Source organism: Glandiceps talaboti, chromosome 10 (assembly GCF_964340395.1).
Source record: "Glandiceps talaboti chromosome 10, keGlaTala1.1, whole genome shotgun sequence".
Taxonomy (NCBI): Eukaryota; Metazoa; Hemichordata; class Enteropneusta; family Spengelidae; genus Glandiceps; species Glandiceps talaboti.
The window spans coordinates 17,877,874-17,900,845 of NC_135558.1; the positions used below are offsets into that span (position 1 = coordinate 17,877,874).

The 22,972-nt window shown below is 35.1% G+C and overlaps 1 protein-coding gene across 1 annotated transcript in view; it reads right to left on the reverse strand.

Moving 5' to 3' along the window:
- Positions 1–22,972, reverse strand: part of LOC144441025 (E3 ubiquitin-protein ligase COP1-like) — a 35,888-nt gene that overhangs the window by 442 nt on the left and 12,474 nt on the right. The window contains exons 5-17 of the mRNA XM_078130536.1: positions 18,771–18,890; positions 17,797–17,970; positions 16,143–16,192; positions 14,996–15,077; positions 14,461–14,578; positions 13,132–13,264; positions 10,481–10,624; positions 8,307–8,415; positions 7,799–7,880; positions 7,122–7,238; positions 5,487–5,604; positions 3,312–3,525; positions 1,833–1,892 (exon numbers count right to left, since the gene is read on the reverse strand). Of these exons, the coding sequence (XP_077986662.1) occupies positions 1,833–1,892; positions 3,312–3,525; positions 5,487–5,604; positions 7,122–7,238; positions 7,799–7,880; positions 8,307–8,415; positions 10,481–10,624; positions 13,132–13,264; positions 14,461–14,578; positions 14,996–15,077; positions 16,143–16,192; positions 17,797–17,970; positions 18,771–18,890 (1,521 nt within the window). The remainder of the gene's footprint in view (positions 1–1,832; positions 1,893–3,311; positions 3,526–5,486; positions 5,605–7,121; positions 7,239–7,798; positions 7,881–8,306; positions 8,416–10,480; positions 10,625–13,131; positions 13,265–14,460; positions 14,579–14,995; positions 15,078–16,142; positions 16,193–17,796; positions 17,971–18,770; positions 18,891–22,972) is intronic.

A 22,972-nucleotide genomic window follows, 5' to 3' on the forward strand; every position in this document is an offset into this window, starting at 1 on the left:
AGTATTTCGGCGGAATAAAGTAAAATATGGGGATTAATATAATTATACCACCTCATGCATAAATTACGGAAATCATGAAAAATAATGAAGATTATGTTTTGACTCGTATTTTGAGCACTGCAAAACAAGTGATGTCGACACGGGTTGTGACATGCAACAACCTGTGTATACAGCTACCCATATTTTCTGTTCAAAGACAATAACTTGTGTATTGGTATAGTGAACATTGTCAAGTCATCACCACACAGGGAGGTGTGGGTATTAGAGAGGAATATGTCTCAACACTAACAGATATCAGTGTATTTCCTTCAAGTGAGTACCAACAATAAAAGAAATCTCAACAAAGGTAATATACACCCCCTCTAATTCATGATAACAAGCTATAGCAAGACAAACCACTAGAGAGGGCATCAGTATAATGTGAATGTCTATATCTAAAGTGATAAAAACACTCTTACTATGGATCACATTACATTTATCAATATTTTATGGATTTTTGAAAATTGTTGTCATGTACTTCACATCAGATTGAAGACAGGCTTTGACCATCTTGTCAGTTATCACAACTATATACATCCGTGGCACCATTCGGTAGTTACTTCCTGTGTTATTTAGTCCAGTCAAAATATGGAATGACCCATCATTAATTGCAACAGAATTTTTCGGTATTATCTTCATAGTGGCCATATTGGATTTATGCAAATTAGGCACCATACCACTAATTGGATTTGGGTAGATATTTGATATGTGATTCTGTAGACATTTCTGAGATATGTGGTGAAAAAATAAATTCTGTTGCAATTAGTGATGGGTGGACCCCTTTTTTTTTGGCATAAAATGACTGGATTACTTAAAATATTTACAAATGCCGGGCCAAAACATATGGAAATGTAGCATTAACATGTCAGGTGCTTGTTAATTATTAACCAGTATGAAATATTTTGATATTCATTATCATTAATATCATTTATGGGTTTTTTCCCATGCAAAAAATATGTCTAAGAAACATATACAGAACATTTTGAAATATGTGGTCTTGGTTGTTGTCTTTTTATTAATATTAATATGCAACTAATAAAATATGTTGAATTGTGTCTAGTTACCAATAACATTCTCATCTGGTATTCATATGACACAGGTACATGAAAATAACATTACAACAATTTGTGAAAGTACCAGCACCTCTACACTGAGCCAACGCCAATTTCCTCCTACATAAATTTCAGTGTATTTTAGACACTGACTGTCATTAAAAATGAGGCCTTTGTTACAGTGCCATTAATTTTAACCACGTTGGGGAGGCCTTAGTCAATTTCTAGGTTTCTCCTGAGCTAACCAATATCTCTTCAATTCAGCGAGATGTTTTTTTTTTCTTCTAAAAATTGATACCCTCTATAGCAGAATTAGATAAAAAAAATTCACAACATCATTGATGGTAAGATGACGACTCCATAAATGTGTGTCTGGGCAAAAATTATTGTTCGTTGCTGAAATTCAGGATTTTGTTAAATCAAATAATTCACTTTCCTTCTGACTTTAATTACAAATTTCTACGTCATTAAGACTGTTGAAGTAGTATTTTGAATTAAAAGTATCACAATCTTGTATACATACATCTTTTCTTTTCTTTTTTTTAAAATTTTAATCGACCGATCGATCGACCGACCGACCGCCCGTCCAATCATTTTTAAGGTGTTAAGATGTGTAACATAGAAATAACTTAGTATGGCTGTCCTTATATGTACAGTTACTTTTAGACATGTCTGTATCGTCTCTTTGAGGCAGAGTATAAATACTGAACAATACAGATATATGTATATGTGAAGACTTACTGTTCTCCATGTAACTGCACTAACAAACTCATTTGCATCCTCTTCTTTCTTGTCTTTATCCTGCAGAGACACACAAACACGTATAAATATTTAAAGGAGCACAAGTTGAGTTTATACATATTTGGGTGTAGTTTTTGCTGCATATTTAAAAGGTCCTTGAAGTGTTATACTTTCGGAAGCACACACACGTAATCACTACTTGCAATTTGACTGATGAACTCAAACTTGGATTCAAGATATATAAAGATCCGATGATGTAATTTATCATATGTATCAAAAAATGTTCAGGAAATCTGTACTATGCAATCAGCTGTTTTAACAATGTCAGAAGACAATCATAATGTTATAGAATACATGCATCAACATTAGCAATATGCTGGAATTTGGTTTTCTGTAAGTATTTTGACTTGGGTACCCGGCCTGGTCCTTCTGAAACAATGAAACAAATATATGGGTCCCTTATTTTGTTTTTCAGGGAAATCACCAATATCTAATTTTCCCCTAGGGTTTAATTTAGTCGTGATAAAATGACTTATAAATTTTGATTTCATTTTCACCTCTCCTTTATAAATTTATGTGGTTATCCTGATTGCTTCTTGATTTTATAAACTGAGAATCAGTGTCAGTTTTCTTGAACAAAGCAATAACAAAGGTTTAAACTATTTTATTTCCAGGCTGTATACTACATTACAGGTGGTAAGGGGATCAAATCTAACTGAGTGAGTACCCCATGCATTCAACCAAATCGCCATACTAGAATTATGGTACAAGGTGCAGAAATCAATGCAAGTTTTAACAGACGTCCCTTCCTTATTACCAGCATTTCCAAACATTTGAAAGAACACTGACAAAATAAAATTGCACACTGGGATAACAACTGACCTTCTGCTATGCTCATTAACAGTGGCAAAACTTAGAAGTATGCAAATAATGTCAACTAACTCAAAGGGATATGAAATCTTCAACTTTATGGTCTTTGGTAGTTATTTTTGGGTCTATTTAATTAGAACACTAGTACATTAAATTTTATGTTATCCCAATGAACTACTAACATGCGTTGGCTAACTTGTACATGTACGTGCTATGTGCTCTCACCAGGAATTTAGAACATTAAATATGAAATATGGTATTGTCTCCCACACAGTTTTGTTTCTATAGATCTAATGCCAGTACAACCAGATTTGCAATAGTCATATTGACATCCCCCTCAAAAATTTGGACAGACTGAGATAAGCATACATACATACATACATACATACATACATACATACATACATACATACATACATATATACATGATTCATACATACATACATACATACATACATACATACATACATACATACATACATACACAACACGTATACACGCACACACATGCAACACTACATACAACACAAACACACACAAACATCACAAAGCATCTAACTATAGCTTCACTCCAATTGAACGAACATATCAATAATAGACTCAACTCACCAGTACACTCCTGACAGTATCAAATTTAAAGGTTAGAAGTTGTTTAGAAAGTCCTTTATAGTAGACATAGAGAGAGTTGTTTTCACTGCCACAACCAATGTAATCTTCTGTTGCTGCTAGCCCAACAAAGTTCTTTTCATTGATATGACCACGGAATGTCCTAACACTGTGAGGTTTACTCACTGTCCATAGCTTCAACTGACTATCAGTCGACCTGTAGTCCAAGAAATAGAACATGGGAGTCAAAATATGACAGGGTTCAGAACTGATTACATTCAGACCCCTGTTCCTTGGCATCATGATGGCCGCATGGTTAGTGTGACCAGCATGGAATCTGCAACTTGCCACTTCCAGTCTCGCAAATGTCATTTGTTCTTGGGCAAGATTTAAACTACCACCATGTCCCAGTCAGCCCCTGTATTTGATCACTACAACAATATGAACATAAGTTGTAAAAAAGAACAAAAATAGTTCTAGTTACAGCTACAATTAGACATACTACCCAATGTTTTTCTTCATTCGGCCAAGGAAAATATGAGTGACCTAAGGGGGCTTTGTCACTACCAGCCACTAGACAAGTTCAGATATTACTAACAAACGTTTTTCTTTATTCAGCCAAGGAAAATATGAGTGACCTAAGGGGACTTTGTCACTACAGGCCACTAGAGGAGTATTGACAAAACCCTTAGGTCATGAGTATTTTAAAATATTGGAGAGTAACATAAATATACAAGCACCACTAATATCACAGAAAAATCACAGAAAGTAGTGGTAATTGTGAATGTTTTGACTCATATTTCAAACACAGCCAGTGACATAGACATGCATTGTCATGACATACATGTAGAACAACCAGGGGTATAAATTCCACATTTTGTTGTTCAACTTGGCTTGTGCTTGGTATAATTGTCCATCAGAGGACTGTCATGATGGACTAAAAAAGAGTCAAGTGTGGCTCAAGAAACCATACACTGAGTTTAGACCTTGCACTGGTTCGCCAATTAAAGACCTGGCATGCAATTTCAAGTATGCAACAAGCCGACTTCATTGTTGTATTTATATTTTGAGACTAAACCATAGTACTATTACAACAGTATACAGCAACACAATATATACCAAACTAAACATTAGATAACACAGTTAGACATTACTATTCTGTTTACAAAACACTTACATTGTTTATGTAAGATAGTCAATGTAATAGATAGTCATGCTTCAAATATTTAGATCAACTGGTATATATACCAGGAGCTGATCATATGATTGCTTATACAAACACATTACAGTTAGATGGAATGCAATGTAATTAGGATGTCTTTAGAGATACCAACATAGATTTCGATATAGTTTTCACACTCTGCAAGACCTGTGTGGTCACATAGGCTTAAACCACAAGAAATACCATGCAGGTCATATATCGAACATAGTCATCCCACCGAAGGTGATACAAATCAGGTGTATGTTAAGGAGTCTAGCCCTATTCCTATTCACAACCTATCCTTAACTCTAACTCCCTAACTTGAATATAATGTACATCTATTGTACAGTTGGTTCACTGTTCTACATTCTGGGCAAAGGCAATGATACAAGTCTGATCTATGCTTGGAAGTGTAACCATATACCTAACTCTAACTCCCTAGTTTGAATATAAATGCTCACATATTGCACAGTTGATCCACTGTTCTACATTTTTGCCTACCATAAAACCCTAAAAGATCTGTTGTTTGGAATATGGCATGGTTAAACTCAGTAAACTACAAAAATACCATGTTGAAACATAAATCACTTTGCATCTCTTGTGGAAACAACCATGACTGCATTAACTGGTCGTTTGTACAAATACAGTATTTCTCAACAACAAAGTGAACTATGCAAAGCATCAACAATGTTTCCAAATAAAATTTACTTTACTTTCTGTAACCATTGATAAATTCCTATTTTGATAAACCACCACATTGTCAACATTATTCCAAAACTGTTTATCGACAAGAAAGAATTTCAATTACAAAATAAATTTTATGTTTATACGTTAACTTTCATTGTTTTGAAGTTATAGAAGGGAGGAAACTACTACACTATAAAGACCTGAAGTGAACTCAGATTTTGTCCATCTTACAGGGTTGACATACAGCATACATTTCAATTCTGCAGAATACCACAACAAGATATACTTACGCTGACACTATTTCTTCTGAGTTGACAAATTTACAGTAAGACACGGCTTTCCTATGTCCCTTGAATACTTGTACTGCTTGTTTGGTATACCTCAGATCGTAGTAATGTACACAATGATCTGCAAAATATACACACACAGACAAATATACAGACTCGGTCATGTAATTCCAAGAATTTAAAATGTTGCATTGCTTGTTTGTGTATGCTTTCACTTATGTTTCATACTGTGCAAATCACCTTGGAGTTGTCACACACAGGTCAGTGCAGTCTTTCATGAAATGATGTCATGTGTTCTCTATGTTAAAAGACAAACAAGATCACGGTTTCTGAAGACATTTCTTGCAACACATACATGTACAAGACAAATTTACAACAAATGAGAGTTGTCATTGGTGTTCAAATCAAAGTGATCAATTCCAACTATGGCAGATCTCTAGTTTTGAAAGGAGTGTGAGAAGTCTGTGAGCTATAAGAGTTACAACATGCAGTACTCAATTAACATGTGTGAGATAACCATCATACAAAATGTTACTGACAATAATATTCAAATAACATATGACTTAAAACAACTATTACAATTCTGTGTTTATATAATTATAATATAACAAACGTAGATTAAGGCCTTAAAAAATTGTGTGGTTCCAATTACGGTCAATTTTAGAATAGGTGGGGTCGGTAGATTGTTTTTTTCATGTGTGAGTGTCTAGTTCAGGTAGTTATGTTTTTCATTGTTTTCCATATGGTCTCTGCGTTACTGGTTTCTTCTCATCAGATGTGAAGCCATTACAGATTGGAAGAATAGTTTTATATTATCTTCTTAAGTTGATGTCAGTTTCGGCATCCACTATTTCTCACAAGACTTCACAATTTTTGTGATTTTATTTATTTTTTCTTGAATACGTAAAAAAAATAGTTTAGGGTTGGCAGTGGTAAACTAGGTGGGGTAAAGATAACCAATTTTCAAACTATTTTTTTTAGGCCTAATCACACAACAAATGACACCACAATTCTCAAAATAACAAAAGCATGATAAAATTATGCAAGAAATTATAAAAATCACTGTAACAACTGAATCCATTTTTTGTGTTTTTTTCAAGAAAATACGCTACTACCTAACCTACCATTTTAAAGCACTTAGTTCAAGTCTCAAGTTCTATATTTTAAACTTTGACTTTTTTAAATTTCAATTTATATAGGGTTGAATTTCCCTGAAAATCAAACTTCATAAAAACTCTCCAAACTTTGTAATATGAAAGCTTGCACCTGGTCCTTTTGAATTAATTAAAGAAATTTGGGGTTCACCATCTTTTTTTTTTAAAGAAATCGACAATCTGTTATTTTCCCCACAGAGTTAACACTGTTCTGATTTTCAGCCACCACATTGGATTCTAAAATGGCTTAAGTTTGATATCATTTAATTTTACAAAACTTTTTCGATGACCTCTGCTGTTTTTTACTTCATGTTAACTGAGAACGGGTTGGAGTATTCTTGAAAAAAGTAACAGCTAAAGTTTAATTCTGAGGTGTATTTCGTGTTACATTCTCTTATTTTCTGTTCTATCCATAAAATTGCAAAAGACTGACATTAAAGAATCATTTCAGAAGATATACAAGAAATCATGAGTGTTTATTTACCTGCAGAACCAAATGCAAGAAGGTACATTTGAGTTGGGTTGAACTTGACACAACAGACATTAGCTTTAGCTTCCAAACACGTCACAGAATGTTCCATGTTGGTTGACCAAAGTTTAACTGAAAACAGGAAGAGAAGCAGACAATTTAGAGCCAAATTGGTGATATTACACCATATGTTGCTGAAGGACAATCTCGTTGACATCACCATTAGTGATCATTGTCCAGCTATTCGATAAGTGGCTAAAATAAGGATCCAATCAGCTGACTCTCTCAACAAGAATAACTAAAATGAAAGCTATATTTGCACTGTAACAGAAATTCTCCTTCAATTTTATATATAAACTGACACGTTATGTGCAATGTACAAGATGTTATGAATCATTGTTGCAAGTTTCAAGGCTACTCTGGCTAAGAAACAGCCCACACTCTTTCATAAAAAAAAACGTGTGAATAAAAAAACGCTACAATTTGTTGTTGTAAACACAGTTTTCCTGATTTGACCCTAATCAAAAGAGGTAAGAATCCCTCGAGGCTACCAAATCTAAATAAAATCTATATTATTATTCTATTATTAAAGAACAACCTTCATCTTTGTTTTCTATTATTACTGTTAGAGACAATAGCCTAAGTGATAACAGATAATCAAAATTTCTAGCCACGTTCTGAAACCAGCTTACCTTTGGCATCATCTGATCCTGACGCTATCAATTTAGGATCCATTTTATTGAAATCTACACTCCAACATCTCTTTTCATGCTCCTGTAAAACAAAACAGTACTAATTTTGTGGATTGTATACTCCCAGGGAGTTGGGGAAGTATAAAGGGCTGTTGTGTTTTGCTATAGATCCATGCCAAGGTTAATAATTGTTAGTGCTGGGAGCTCTCTGGATATTAAAATTATACCATGCAGGAGCTAATTTGAACAAAAAATATGGAATATATACTCTGGTCGTTCTATGTCACGACAACGTGTGTCTACATCACTGGATTAGTATTTATGATTATACAAGTCTGGGTTTAGGAGGCGAGACTTTCGAATCATACTATTTTTAATCAGTCAAACAGACTGATAATAGCTTGCAGTCAATGATCCAACAAGGTAAGACTAATCACTAATGCATGCCTCCAAACCATACAAACCTGTCTGTTACTGAATTACAGAGAGAGATATAGAGTTGGTTTACCTGAAATAACCTTGTTTTAGTGCCATTGAAGGCATCCCATAGTGTCACTGTTCCTTCATAATCACTACTTGCCAGCATACCCTTGTGATAGGCATTCCAACAAATACAACTGAAATTAGAAAGTATTGCAAATGTTTAATAATTCAATATATTTGGTCAATGCTTTTCACAGTAGAAAGCAAAAGAAAGAGATAAAAGTTGATGAGTTTATTCGCTACATTTTCACTCTACTTGGGAATCTTGGTAAGACTATTATTTGCATATTTATATGACTGTGTATATATGTCTGCATGTATGCAAGTGGATGGGTATGTGTGACTGTGGGTGGGTGGGTGGGTGGGTGGGTGGGCGTGGGTGTGGGCACAGACTAAGAGTGCAAGTATAAGTATGTCCATTGTGTATATACAGATCGAGTGTGTGTGTGTGTGTGTGTGTGTGTGTGTGTGTGTGTGTGTGTGTGTGTGAGTGTGTGTGAAGTGTATGTAGGATGTATAAATGTGCATGTAAGGTGCGTGACTGCATGTGTATGCAGAAAGTGTGAGTGTGAGCATATGATTTGTGTGCAGTGTGTATGTATAGATAGGATGTGTACGTGTATAGCGTGTGTAGGGTATACAAGTGTTGGTGTGTCACTGTGTGCATGTACTCATGTGTATGTGTAGATATGTGTATGTGTATGTTTGTGTGTGTGTGTGTGTGTGTGTGTGTGTGTGTGTGTGTGTGTGTGTGCGTGTGTGTGTGTGCGTGCGTGCGCACGCACATAGAGTGCAAGTGTGACGCGAGTATATGATATGTGTGTGGGTAAACTCATGAAGGTATAAGGGATCTCCTCCATGGTATACTATCAGTACATCATGCTTACAAACTAAATAATACAACAGAAGCTGTCAGAGGAAGAGAGTAGGACTTCCTTCAAGCCTATAAATAATTCACATACATCGGGAAAAGTCTGCATTTTATTTCAACCCTCCAGGATAGTCATAATGTTGTCAAACAGAAAGTGAACATTAATTTTTTATTAGTTTCATCTGCCCGCGAGGCACACCTACTCTAACTGAAAACCATACATGAAAGCTCACAAACAAACGTATATGTTACATCTCATTTTTACTATGCAGTATACTTATGTACACAATAAGATGGTATTCCATAATAATTTGCTTCGTTCTGCCAAGGACAATATGAGTGACCTATAAAGGGGGACTTTGTCACAAAAAGTCACTAGACGAGTAGTGACAACCTTTAGGTCACGAATATTTTCCGGCTGAATGAAGAAAAGTACTGGGAGAATAACATAATTATACCAGCGCCAGTAATATGAAAGAAAAAGCGGGGGAAAATAATGACAATTTTGGACATTTTGACTCATATTTTGAACAAAGCAGAATCAGTGACATACATGTAGACATGCGTTGTCGTGACATAGACCCATGCTGTCGTGATGCAGAACAAACATTTGTATAAATTCTACATTTTTTTGGTTCAACTCGGCTAAGTCGTGCACGATATAATGTCAATTATTTCAATCACACTTTTCGTCTGTTGTCACGAAGACTGGAGAAAATGAAAGCAATACTGCTGCGTGTCAGTTCTTTGACATTATCAATTGCAATATCAAAGCTGTATAATTTCATTTCCTGACTCATAAAAACGGGAATCTAATTACACAATCCCATTACACTATTTAATGTGCCCATTGGGGGATGGCATATTCATCTAATATAGAAAGTCACTGTGGGTGCGGAAATCGAGTGTTTCCCTTCATGCATATAATCTTTCCCAAAAATGATATAAATCATAATAATTTATTCCCTAATCCAACAACATTTCTACAAATGATGCACATATTGCCATTTTGTTTATAATGATGAGCTTTCTGTAATCATGAGTTTCAAGACTTGTCATTTCTTTTATTTATTTATTTTTTGAGAGAGAGAGAGAGAGAGAGAGAGAGAGAGAGAGAGAGAGAGAGAGAGAGAGAGAGAGAGAGAGAGAGAGAGAGAGAGAGAGAGAGAGAGAGAGAGAGAGAGAGAGAGAGAGAGAGAGAGAGAGAGAGAGAGAGAGAGAGAGAGAGAGAGAGAGAGAGAGAGAGAGAGAGAGAGAGAGAGAGAGAGAGAGAGAGAGAGAATTCAGATTAGAAACACATGTTATTTTATCTATCATATTTTTCTCACCTAATCTTGGAATTGCAGACCATTTCATTGGCTGGATAATGTATATCTACGGCGTCCTGTATAACAGTTCCATACTCAAACACTTTAATTTTCTTTGTGACACCAGCTATTGCGAAGAACTCCCAGTCCCTGTCAAATTCAATGCTGTGGACAAAAAGACACAGAGATCAAACATTACAAAAATTAGACACTAAAAATCTACACAATGGTTTAAAAGGCCCAGTTCTGTTTGAGATTAAAATCTAGGCATGAAAAAACATTTGTCTGGCAGAGCTACAGAAAAAGGTGACCCAGGATGAAAGTATGACCCTACGTTTTCCCCATGGTGCAATTGATAAGATAACACTAATGTGAGAACCTGGCCTTTTAAGCTTGACAGTAGGGTTGTCATTGGCCGAGTGGTTAAACCACTTGCCTTTTACCACTGCGGTTGGGGTTCGAACCTAAGGGTTTGATTTAATTTACCATGCTGTAAGAAGAGTGTCGTTCAGTGACAATGCAGGATTTCCCGGGTATTCTGGTTTTCTCCTGCATTAACACTGGACCCATGAGGGATGGCCCTCACTGGACTTCTTGGGAGACAAGTGTTTTATATATACCTAAAGAACGATCCACACACATTCCAGTCTAAATAGAGATTATTATAAGGCCTCTGATAAATATGAGTCATTGGGAACTTGTTTGTCAGAAACAATCGTGATTATCAGGAGCTTATTTGTCAGAAAGGTACGTTATCAACAGTAGTAAACAAGCCTTGATATCTGATATCTGTAAATTGCTGCACTTTATGATAACAATGCTCTAATTGTGTTACCATGATGATGGCATAAGGCATCCTCACAAATGGGATTTTCAAAAATATATTCTCTTTTTTTAAAAGAAATTCAACCAAGATAAAATATAGCAACCTTGTTTCGATCAGGTTTCTAAAATGCAATACAAGAACACACTATCAAAACAGCTGGATTTTGACATCATTGAAACCATTCCATACATTTGTCTCAAACATCACATGCCCTTCCCCATACCAACCTCCATATACTTTTTGTAGAAAACAATGCAATCAACTAACCCAACAATAACCAATATTATGGTATTCAGTAGATAGTATAATAATATGGAAAGTTACTGGGTAAAATAGAATTTCACCTTTATCCTGACAACCTTTACCAGAGTAAAAATTTACTGGTATCCAGTGAAATACTCTTGTGAATTTGTCAAACACTGCGGAACATCAATAACTAACAGTAGACATTATTTTTATTACAATACACCCTACTGGTACTGTCTGTGATCCTGAGAACACTAGATAGACTAGTTGAACCATATACATGAAATAAAATGTTATGTATACATGATTTATATGTAGCCTGAAAACACACATGACATGTAGGATCAGATATATTGATGAGAACATGATAAATGTATCAAATGTACAGGTATTACAAGTAGATATGATATATCATTGCTTTGAAAGGTTAGGGGGAGATTGATGATGACAGTGGTAGGCTCACATCTAGTACTATCAAAACTAGGCGGTAAGAAAAAGTTGTTTGTTCATTCAGTGCATGTGACATCTATGCCTCATCATGTATTGTATGTTCCATTTTTTAATACTATGTGCATATTAAAGTAGGAATCCAGATGTACTGAGAGGAAGTCTTCCCAGTGATAACAATCTTGTAAAGAATAAACCAAGGAATAACCTTAATTTGAACTTTTCCATGCACACTAACTCAGTAACTGTACCAATGTTTTTGCTAAGGTTGTGGAACCCCAGTAACAGAAAGAGAGCAAGGGGTAAAAATGGCAGTGTTTCCCCATAGAGTCTATGGTAATTTTATTTGGGAACCCATGTGAAATGACACGGGAACCCCAGTAGATTTTACCTACTTACTGCCCTTGCAAAAACATTGTGTGTATGTAAGTAGAAATCCAGGTGTATTGAGAGGAAGTCTTCCCAGTGGCAACTGTTATTGACAGTCTGCTTCATTTTACCTTTGATCTAGAAGTAAACACTACATCTGTCAATAGCCCCATCTACACATAGGTCGTCCTACCTGAGGCAGTCCCAAGTCCTACCTGAGATAGGATAGATTTGCGTCTACAGGTAGGAAGGTTGCAGTGGAGATGTCGTGCGTTCCCTCCTGACTCTACAGAAGGCGAAGTCAGGAGGGTTTCAGGAAACCCCTCAAAGGTGTCCTAAGTCAGGACATTTTCAGGACATGTTTGCACCTACACGGGCTTCAAACTATCCTAGTGCCATGTAGATGGGGCTAACGTATTGAGCAAAGTGATCGCAACTGTCCTTGTCGCATCAAAGATGGTTTAATGCACTGTGTACATTCTTGGCAATAACATGCAGAAATTCAACATGGGTTTGTTTTTTTTGTTTGTTGTATTCCCACATTCCAGAACAACAAAAAGTCAGAGTTTTTTGCTATCTTTTGCATGATTCATAGCAATAACTAGCCTAGAGACTAGGCGATCCAACTCAATAAACTGGCTTGACAGACTGACAAACAACATTATCAAGCCAGATAGCCAAGTCTATGCACTCGACACTATATACTAGTAAACCACACAGTATAAAGTGTATGTAAACTAATATTTAGTCATGGCAAGAAACCCCTACTGAGACTTGTACTCACCTTGATACAATACTGGAACCATTGTAAATGTCACTGGCATAATTTAATGTAGCTAACGGCCTTATTGAAGTAAATCTAGTAAACTTATTGAGACTGTCTGTAAATTCTGCCAATAAATCAGGATCAGTGTCGTCTGTAAACAATCACAAATTAGGAATTAATTTGGCAATCTATTTCAGGTGGAGTACATCAATGCATCAGTGTTCTAACCAGAAATTCATCATGATAAAATAGTGTGAAAGTTGCACAGTAAATGCTTAGTCATACATCGTTATGTAAATCAGTTTCTTACGCTTTTCAAGAAACACAAGGTAGGATTAAAAATAGTGCCAAAGGCATTGTAGCACAACTCTACAGTTTTTAAAAATGTTTACCCACAAGCTGATCCATGTCAGGCATAGGTGTTCATTTGCTGAATGATTATCCAGTCACCCATCCAACGCTGTTGTTATCTTTGAAATATACGCTATCATTTGGCTGTTGCTATGAGTGTGGTCATGTTGCTTGACATATTTGCATACATTTTTTTAATGTTCATTCGCTTGTCTATGAATCCCTGAATTTTTCTTTGCAATATACGTGATTATTTGGCTTTTGCTATGGGCGTAGTTTTGTTGCTAGGTATGTTTGCATACATTTTTTGAATGTTTATCAATTTGTCTATTAATCCCTGTTGCTATCTTTGCAATATATGATTGTTATCATTTGGCTGTTGTCATGGCCGTGGTCTTGCTGCTAGGCATATTTGCATACACTTTTTTCTTTTGTGAGCGCTCGTTACACACATCTGACACAATACCATAGGTTTTCCTGAGCCACATGAGAGTGCCGAGTGAATTCACTCAATGGTGTCAACCAATGAAAACACGCAATACGCCAAAACACATGGTACAGTACTTCAGCGCGATATGTTCGAAAAGAGCACGAGCAAAGCACAGACAATAATATTATTGTTTGGTCATTCTCTTTCTTTCAATTTCGAACATTGAGTGTTAGACTGTAAAATGGATTCTGGTTGGCTATTCTTAAGTACGAGATTGGGTTCGGGAATACCTACGATATTGTATTGTGTTAGATGTATGTAAAAAGCACTCACAAAATAAACAACAGTAAACGTAACAGCCAAAAAGAAATCACGATGTGTACACTACATTGGATTTTAATCAGATTGAGTGCATAATCAATAATCTTGGGGTCTAAAATATGAAAGCAGAACACCAATTGTTGACGGTAGGGAGTTGAGCCCTGCTACAACCCCTGATAGAAAACACTGCAGTGAAAACACAGTACTTCAACAAGTATAGAATCTGTGCTTGCTGATTTACTTACTTTGCGGAAGTGAACTTTGCCTAATGTTAAAATAACATTCTTGCAAATCATCTATGTGTTGATGTAGTCTTTTCCGCCTTGCTGCTAATGTTGAATTTAACCAAACTTGTCTATTGCCCTGTAACAAAGCACACCAAAACTTTAATCTAATGGTACAAAACACACATTTCAGAAACAAGTTGGACACTTTATCGCATATCAGCGAGAAAATATTATCGTACTTGTCACAAAATATCTCAATTCTGTAAGTACAAAGAAATTTTCAAGAACATTTTCAACTCTACCCTCCTGTTGGCCACAAAACGAAAATTACAATGTACAATTGAGGTCCGTGTTTTAACATTCATTTTTAAACTCATGTTGTAAACATATTCTTACACCTTGGAGATGTACCGTTTGAAAAAATATACAAACATTTCAAAGAATTCATGTAAATGTAAATTTCAAAAAATTGAACTGTCTGCTGAGGATTTTGTCATAATGTATTTTTTTGTCAGTTTTGATATAATATCATGTTATTCAATTTGATACTTACACTTTTACTGCTATTAAAGGCTTGCTGAGAGGATTCTTTGCTAACCAATGGTTTCTCCACTGATTGGACTTTCTGCTCATTGCTGCAACAAACATAATGTGATTCTATCATTACAGTTGAAGTGTATTAATAACTATACCCTCCACGGACAGGTAAGTCTAGGCAGCCGGTCATTCACCTGCTTACAAAGGTGAACAACCTCCTCATACTCAAGGATTTAACAATCATTATCTGCAGTATGATTTCTCCTGTTGTTATGACAACAAAATGAATGTCTGTATCTTACAATAATAACTGACATGCTATCATCCTGCTTGCACACTGATGAAAGATAACTATCTGGAGCAAATTCCCTTGAGACTCCACACTTCAATTTGTTTTTTCTCTTAATTAAGATGCTGGGATAATGACGTTTATGACCATGGACAGTTTATGACTATCTCCAGTTTCAAGTCACTGCAAGTTGTGATGTTTCTTACAGCATAAATGTATTGGCAAAGATAAAACCAACTGATTGGATGTTTATTAAACTTTCACTCAAAATCAGTGACTTTCTCTTGTTCATATGTCCACAGGGTCATTTCAGCAAGGTGCACACATACATTGTAATGCTGCAATTTTCAGGGGCACTGATAGATGCAGAGACAGAAATGGGCCGTTCCTACAACCCCTTTGAACTGTGTCCATTGGGAGCTAATTAGAAACCATACAATGATTTACTGCTGGGTAAACACCATCACCCCCAGATGAATAGTTAAGGTAAAGAACTTTTATTGCTATGCTATAGTTGTATTTACTCTGCCCTAAGACAGCAATGTGCTTACCACCAGCATGGTGACCTTTACTGGCTGTCAATATCCACATTAAAATCACGATAATACAACTTTTTGGCCAATTTTTGATTCATTTTTGTTTATCAAAAATTACACCAAATCCTTTACTGGAAATATTTTAATCATTCTGATCAGCTGAGTACCCTCATTTTCTCAGTTGATGGTGCTGTGAACACAGGCTTAATGTCTGCATAACATTCGAGAGTAAATCAGGTGTGGGCTTGATTACTTGTTTGGCAATAAGTTGTAAATTTGTGGGGTGATTTGACCCTGGGTCAACTTCAATGGAGCAAAAAAAAAACAAATAGTAATACCTTGTGGAAGGAACCACTGCATCCATGCTGTTTACTTGGCTCTTAAAATCCTGTAATTAAGCAAAATATCACGAAAATATTACAAATTTACATCGAAAATTACAAAACATCACATTATAAAATGTAGATTATCCAACGTTAATATGACTTAAGGTAGAATGCACCTCTGGGACAACTATCCCTGAAAATCAAAGTGCTCCAATTCTCTCTAAACTTTGCCATATGAATGTTTGCTTGTACCTGTGTACCTTTTGAAATAATAAAAGAAATGTGGAGTCTATCATCTTGTTTTCAAGGATACCGACAATTTGTAATCCCATAGTGCATGCAGTAGTCGGTGGCCATATTGGATTCTAAAATGGCTAAATTTTGATAACATTTTGACGTCTATTTCAAAACTTTGTACGATGACCCCTAATTTTTTTCCTTGATTTGACTTGAGAATGGGCTTAAATTTTCATGAACAAAGAATAGAATCATTCTTTTGTTCAGAACCAACATTTTTTTAAAGCTTGCCAAGCAACTTTTTTTCACACCAAAATTTTCGTCCTAATACAACATTGGCCTCTGAAGTATACAAATAACAACACTGCAACTAGACCTCTTATCTGAGCATGCAATTTAAAACACAAATTGCAGCCTAGATGTACAACATGCTGTCATGAATGGCTACGAAGTTAATAAAGATCAAACCAAAAATAACAGATTGACTCTTTAATATATTTATATGACATCACCAAGTGTCTTGGCATCTTTTCTGGAATCAAATCATACATAAACAAATTACATAGTGTAACATTTACAACGAATTTTAGCGACACGGCTTGTATAGTGGGCAAGTGCAGGATAAAAGTCGTTAGCAAGCCTGTCAATGGTGTTGGATCTCTGTGACTATACTATTATACTAACTTTCATAAAGGCAATGAAAATTAAAGGACAGCATAATTCAAAATACTCATTCAGAGTTTTTTCATTGATATATTTAATACCTTAACTTAAAGCTATACAAAAGACAAATGGGGATTGGAAGTGGCCCTTTACAATTCCCTACTTATTTATCTCAGTTGGGCTCAAAAAATGCTTGTGATTAAAAAATTCATCGACAACCCATCTTTCACTGATAGCAATATGCTTCCTTTTGCCATTCAAATTTCTTTCTGTGGTCAAACAAATTACATTATTGGGGTATAAACATAGTAACACACTATTTTATGACATTAACATTTCCCTCTTTGGCCAAAACAAATTACAATAAATATACATGTGATAACATGCTCTCTTGTGCATTTCATTCTGTGGCCAAACAAATTAAAATATTGGGGTATAAATAGTAACGTGATATTGTGATGTATATTATTCTGTGGCCAAACAATTAAAATATTGGACTAGACAAACACATGCAATCTTGTGACGCATTTCATTCTGTGGCCAAACAAATTAAAGTATTGGGGTATAAATAGTACCGTGATATTGTGATGTATTTTATTCTGTGGCCAAACAATTAAAATATTGGACTAGAAACACATGCAATCCTGTGACGCATTTCATTCTGTGACCAAACAAATTAAAGTATTGGGCTATAAAGATGTAATCAAACTGGCATATACTGTTACAGTGACGTTGACAAAGGGTAATAGTAGACCATATGACTTACTGAAATGGAATGTGAATAAATAGATTTGTGTGACGTGATCATTTCTTCTACCCGCTTCAAGTCTTCTTCAATCAGAGTCATCTGCCTTGTCAACTGATCTACTTGTTCTTGCTTCACTCTCTTCACTTGCTCCAGGAATTCCTTTAATATCTGATTCTGTGCTGCAGTACAATCCTGGTGAAGGAAGGACAGTATGAGGAAATATCAGACATGAACTGAAAAGTGACTTTTGACCCTAACATTCTCAAGAACAAGGACTTCAATCTGCAATTAATGATCAAACTTCAAAGTCTTCTGAAAAGTAGTAAAAGACCAAGGAAATTATAAGGAAATATCAGTGTCACATACTTAAATGTGACCTTTGACCCTAACATTCTCCAGGAACTCGGACTTAAAAGTATAAAAGACCCAGGAAATATCAGTGTCACACGCTGGAAAGTGACCTTTGACCCTAACCTCCTTAAGAACTAGGATTTCAGTCTACAAATGGATGTCTTCAGACAATTTTAAACTAGCCAGGAAATATCAGTATCATGTACTGGAAAGTGACCTTTGACTCTAACCTCAAGAACTACCATTTCAATCTATCATCATTGAAGTCTTCAGCAAAATACAAAATATCAGTATTGACAATGTTTTCATAGTTAGAAATCACCAGATATTTTCAGTACTTTATTTCATGCCACCAAAAACACGAATACTGTGATTCCAGATTTGCAATTTTTTCTTTTATTCATTTGACCAGCTTTTCTTACTCTTTATGCATCCGTTATTTCATTGTTCAAAATGCCCAGTCTGTTCATGTTAACGATTGCATACATGTCTTGCTGGTATAGATCTGAAATCCACAAAAGCTCTTTAATAAATTCGTGACGGCTTCACAATTGAGTTATGATTGAAGATGACACGTTCTGTTCTCTAAGTAGCGACCCTCAAGAACTCGAATTTTAATGATTCATAAAGTATGTACTTACTGCTTCTAAAAGCCTCTTTTTGTTCTCTAGCACCTCTAGCATTAAGTTGACGTCCTCTAACTCCCAGCTACTATTCTCTTGAAGGATTTCTTGAAGCTCTGACAGACCTCCGTTTGTGCTCTGCAAGAGATGATTCCACCCAAATGAAAATATATACTAGTGTACATAATATAAAAAAAAAGTATAACCCCGGAATCATGTAACTGAAGACTTGATTCACTCAAACTTTCGTTCTCTGAACATGAGACAAGTTACTCAAAGTGTGTCCTCAAGTTTAGTCAGCTTATTATCACGCTCTCATGCGTACATGTTCTACTCTGAAGCATGCATATGACATCACATTGCTTCACCTGTTCTAAAATCCTAGCACGACATCGGGATATTAACAAGATACATGTATTCATGATTTTTAGAACTAATGATAGGATAATCAACAGTTTTACTTACAAACTTTTTTTCAGAAGGATTTTTATTATCTTATTCACAATTGTATTTGTAATGAATACAGCTTTTTGTGCAAACTTGATGCTTTTGTGAGCATACATCAAACCTTGTATATGGTTGGAATCTCCTAGCATGTAGATGAAGGATTATGGTTTACAAAAAGCCATCATGTTAACTCCTACTCATAAGCTCTCAAAATTTTATATACATTTGTAATGTCCTTTCATTTGTCATATTTCAATTTCAAAGTGTATATAAATGAGGTCATGATATTTGGTTAAAGTCATTTTTTTTGAGTTTACACATAAACCTATTTTGGAACAAACAGACATCAACACAACTTGATGACAGAGGTGTCAAGTATACCAAGAGGCTTGGAACCTTGGTAACCAAAATATTATATCATAATAACCTAATATCATTTACCAATCATTTACAGATATATCAATTGAATGAAATTATTTTCACCAGCTAACAAAAATAAGGCCTCATAAAAAAGTTGTTTGGTTCCGGTTACCCGACCCCACCTAGTTTTTCATGCCGACCCTAAACTTTTTTTTACATATTCGAGTAAAAAATTAATAAAATCGCGAAAATCATGAAGTCTCACAAGAAATAGTGGATGTGAAACTGACATCAACTTAAAAAGACACTATAAAACTATTCTTCCAATCTGAAATCGCTGTACATCTGACAGGAAGAAACCAAACACACAGAGACCATTTGAAAACCATGGAAAACATAAAAAATCTACCTACCCCACCTACATGTATTCTAAAATTGAATGTAATCGGAACCACACAAGTTTTTTTTTTACGCCTTAGCTATACTTTCAAAGAAATATATGATACAAATATTCAAAATGAATACATAAATAAATACACAATAATGCTGTGATGTGGATCATTGAAATAGTTCAGAGAAACTAGTTTTCCTAGACATCCATCATTTAACAAGTTAAAATAATTCAAACCAAACAAGCATATGAATCATGACTAACTACCAAATATAAAAAAGTTACACACTGTGTCTCTTAAACTCAAAAAGTGACATAAGTTGAGTTCACATCGTTTTAACTAAAACCTGTATTAAACTATTCTAGTATAATGTTGATGTTGATGCATGCCATCCAGGGGTGAACAAATCCACTGGTCCTGGGTCCGGGACTAGCGATTTTTTTTGGCGGACCTGCACAAATTTTACCTTGTACCACTAATTCTTTCAGCAGGACCACTGGATTTTTTAAGGCACTGGTCCGGGGACCACCAGTTCACAAAATGATTTGTTCACCCCTGCCATCTATGGCAATACACTTGTCTTCTGGAATTGTTAGAACAGTATAGTATAGTATGAATTTCCTACACTTTTTTCATGTACATATATATGTATAATAAATTATGTCACTGGATCGATAATATGTTATAACAAGCCTCAATACTAGTTTTAATTCAGTCAACTGCAAGTGATGGTTAAGTAGTATCTTTTAAATATCTCGCAAAAATGAGGGTAAAAAAAATATGAACTTCTGAAGCTTGTACCTGTTAACATTCCATCCAAATACAAATGAACAACTTTCAAAATGCATAATATTATAAGCATATACATCTTGTATGAAAACTGACATTTGACTGTACACATATAAAACACACCGCTCTCCTGAGAAATCCATACAACACTAATATATCTATAGATGTATATCTTGACAAGTATATCTAATTCCTTGCAGGCATACATTGTATGGTCAATAATTTAACACAAGTTACAAAATAAAGCTTTTAATCCAGTGAAAGCCAAGAAATGACAAATTTATCTCCTCCCAACGTTCATGAATTTTGAGTTATTTATATTAAGTAAGCATAAAATATCTAATACAAATGTAGGTTAGATATTCATGGATTTCATTGTAGAGGGAGACGGGGTGGAAATATATAATACAATGTAAATCAGACAATTGTGGACAATTGGGAATCAATTTTCAGCTGTATTGAGTTTCAGGCAAACTACTTCAAATCTGCTAAATGTCATGGTTTAGCAGGAAATGACTTATTATCTGCTTGCTTCAAACAAAAAGGGGGGGACCAGTGCATTGAGATCAATAATGGTGCCCCGGAGGCAAAACAAAGATATAAGACAGGTAGATGAAATAATGCATTTCCGGAGTCCTCTACAAAACACTCTGATCTGATTTCGCTGTTCAATATATTCACATGAAATATTCATGTTATACTGATAAGGTAACATTCATTTGTTCTACCTGGGATTGTCAATTTATCATATCAACTAATTTACATGTGAATAGAATGTATAATGTATCATAAGGTACATGTATGCTCTACTAATGTATATCCTATTCCACTGTAAACTCTCTGCAGGGTTCAAATCCATTTCAAAATTGTCAGAAACCTGCATGTTATCTTCAGATTTCTGTGTACACCTGCAAACAGGTGATTATTAACTTATAATGAGCATATACAATGAGCTCACCAGCTGATTTAACTACTTATTGTTTCATATCCTGCATATCATGAACATTCACTTTAAAAAATCAAAGAATGCCAACAGTGAATTTGGAAATCCAAAGAAACCTGCATGTAAACCCACAATTTGAAATGGAACAAGTTTGTACTTAAAGGGCCATGTTTCAATCCCAAGTCATCACATTAGTGTTACCTTGAAATTATTACAAAGGATTATTCTTTTGTTATAGCCAGACGTTTTTTTTAAAATTAAAGTTCTGCCAAACAACCAGTTTTCACACCTCATGTTTAACCCCTAATCTGAAGGGAACCCCAAAGAATAAAATATATACATCAATTTTCCGTTGTCAGATTTGAAAGAACACTATCCATGCTTTCAGTCACATTTAATGTTCAATGAAGTAAAGAATGACTATAATGTACAATGTACCCGCATGGTCCAGTGTTCATCTGACATTTTGAATTTTCACACATATTATGTACACGATATGATTATAACTTATACATTGTAAGTACCATTGTGAAGTGAGTCATCATTTTTTTCCAACTGAACAACCCCTTCACAGAAGTACAATTGTTTCTGAGAATTCAGAATACGCCAGTTACAACTAGCAGTCTTCACATATTTGTACCACATAATTTTTTTTTTGAAAAATCTGTATGTCATACAAATGACTAATATTAAATTTGACAAAAAAAAAATGTTCATGAAAGCACTGTGATATGATTGAGTAGTAACTTTACTCTAAATATCTTTGGGTCAAATAATTCTTTTATCATATCACAAACTATCCAGTGGCTATGAACATTAGGAAATCAATCAAAATATTGTGCGGGTAGGAAATTGAATGTGAAAGTTGTTCTTCTAGTACAGTACTGTGCTCATTGGTACAATTCAAAGGGTACAATTTTTCTAGCTGTACTACATGTAGCTGCAACTGAAATATTTTTTGAACAGTTTTGATATATATGACTTACTCATAGTCAGTGTGCCCTCTAAGCCAATTTGACGTACCACTGACGCACACAATTTTGAGTGACGCACCAAAATTTGGTGTTCCCCCATCTCTTACTATGTGGCGAGTGTGCCCTCTAAAGCTAATCTGATGTGCCACTGACGCACACAAATTCTAGTGACGCACCAAATTTGGTATTCCCCTATGTCTATGTGGTGACTCGCAAGAAATCCCAGTTTTTAACTATGTTGATTCGCAACAACAAAATTTATCTATCATTAGAGAGCACACTGATTATCGTACACCATGAACAGCATAGAATCAC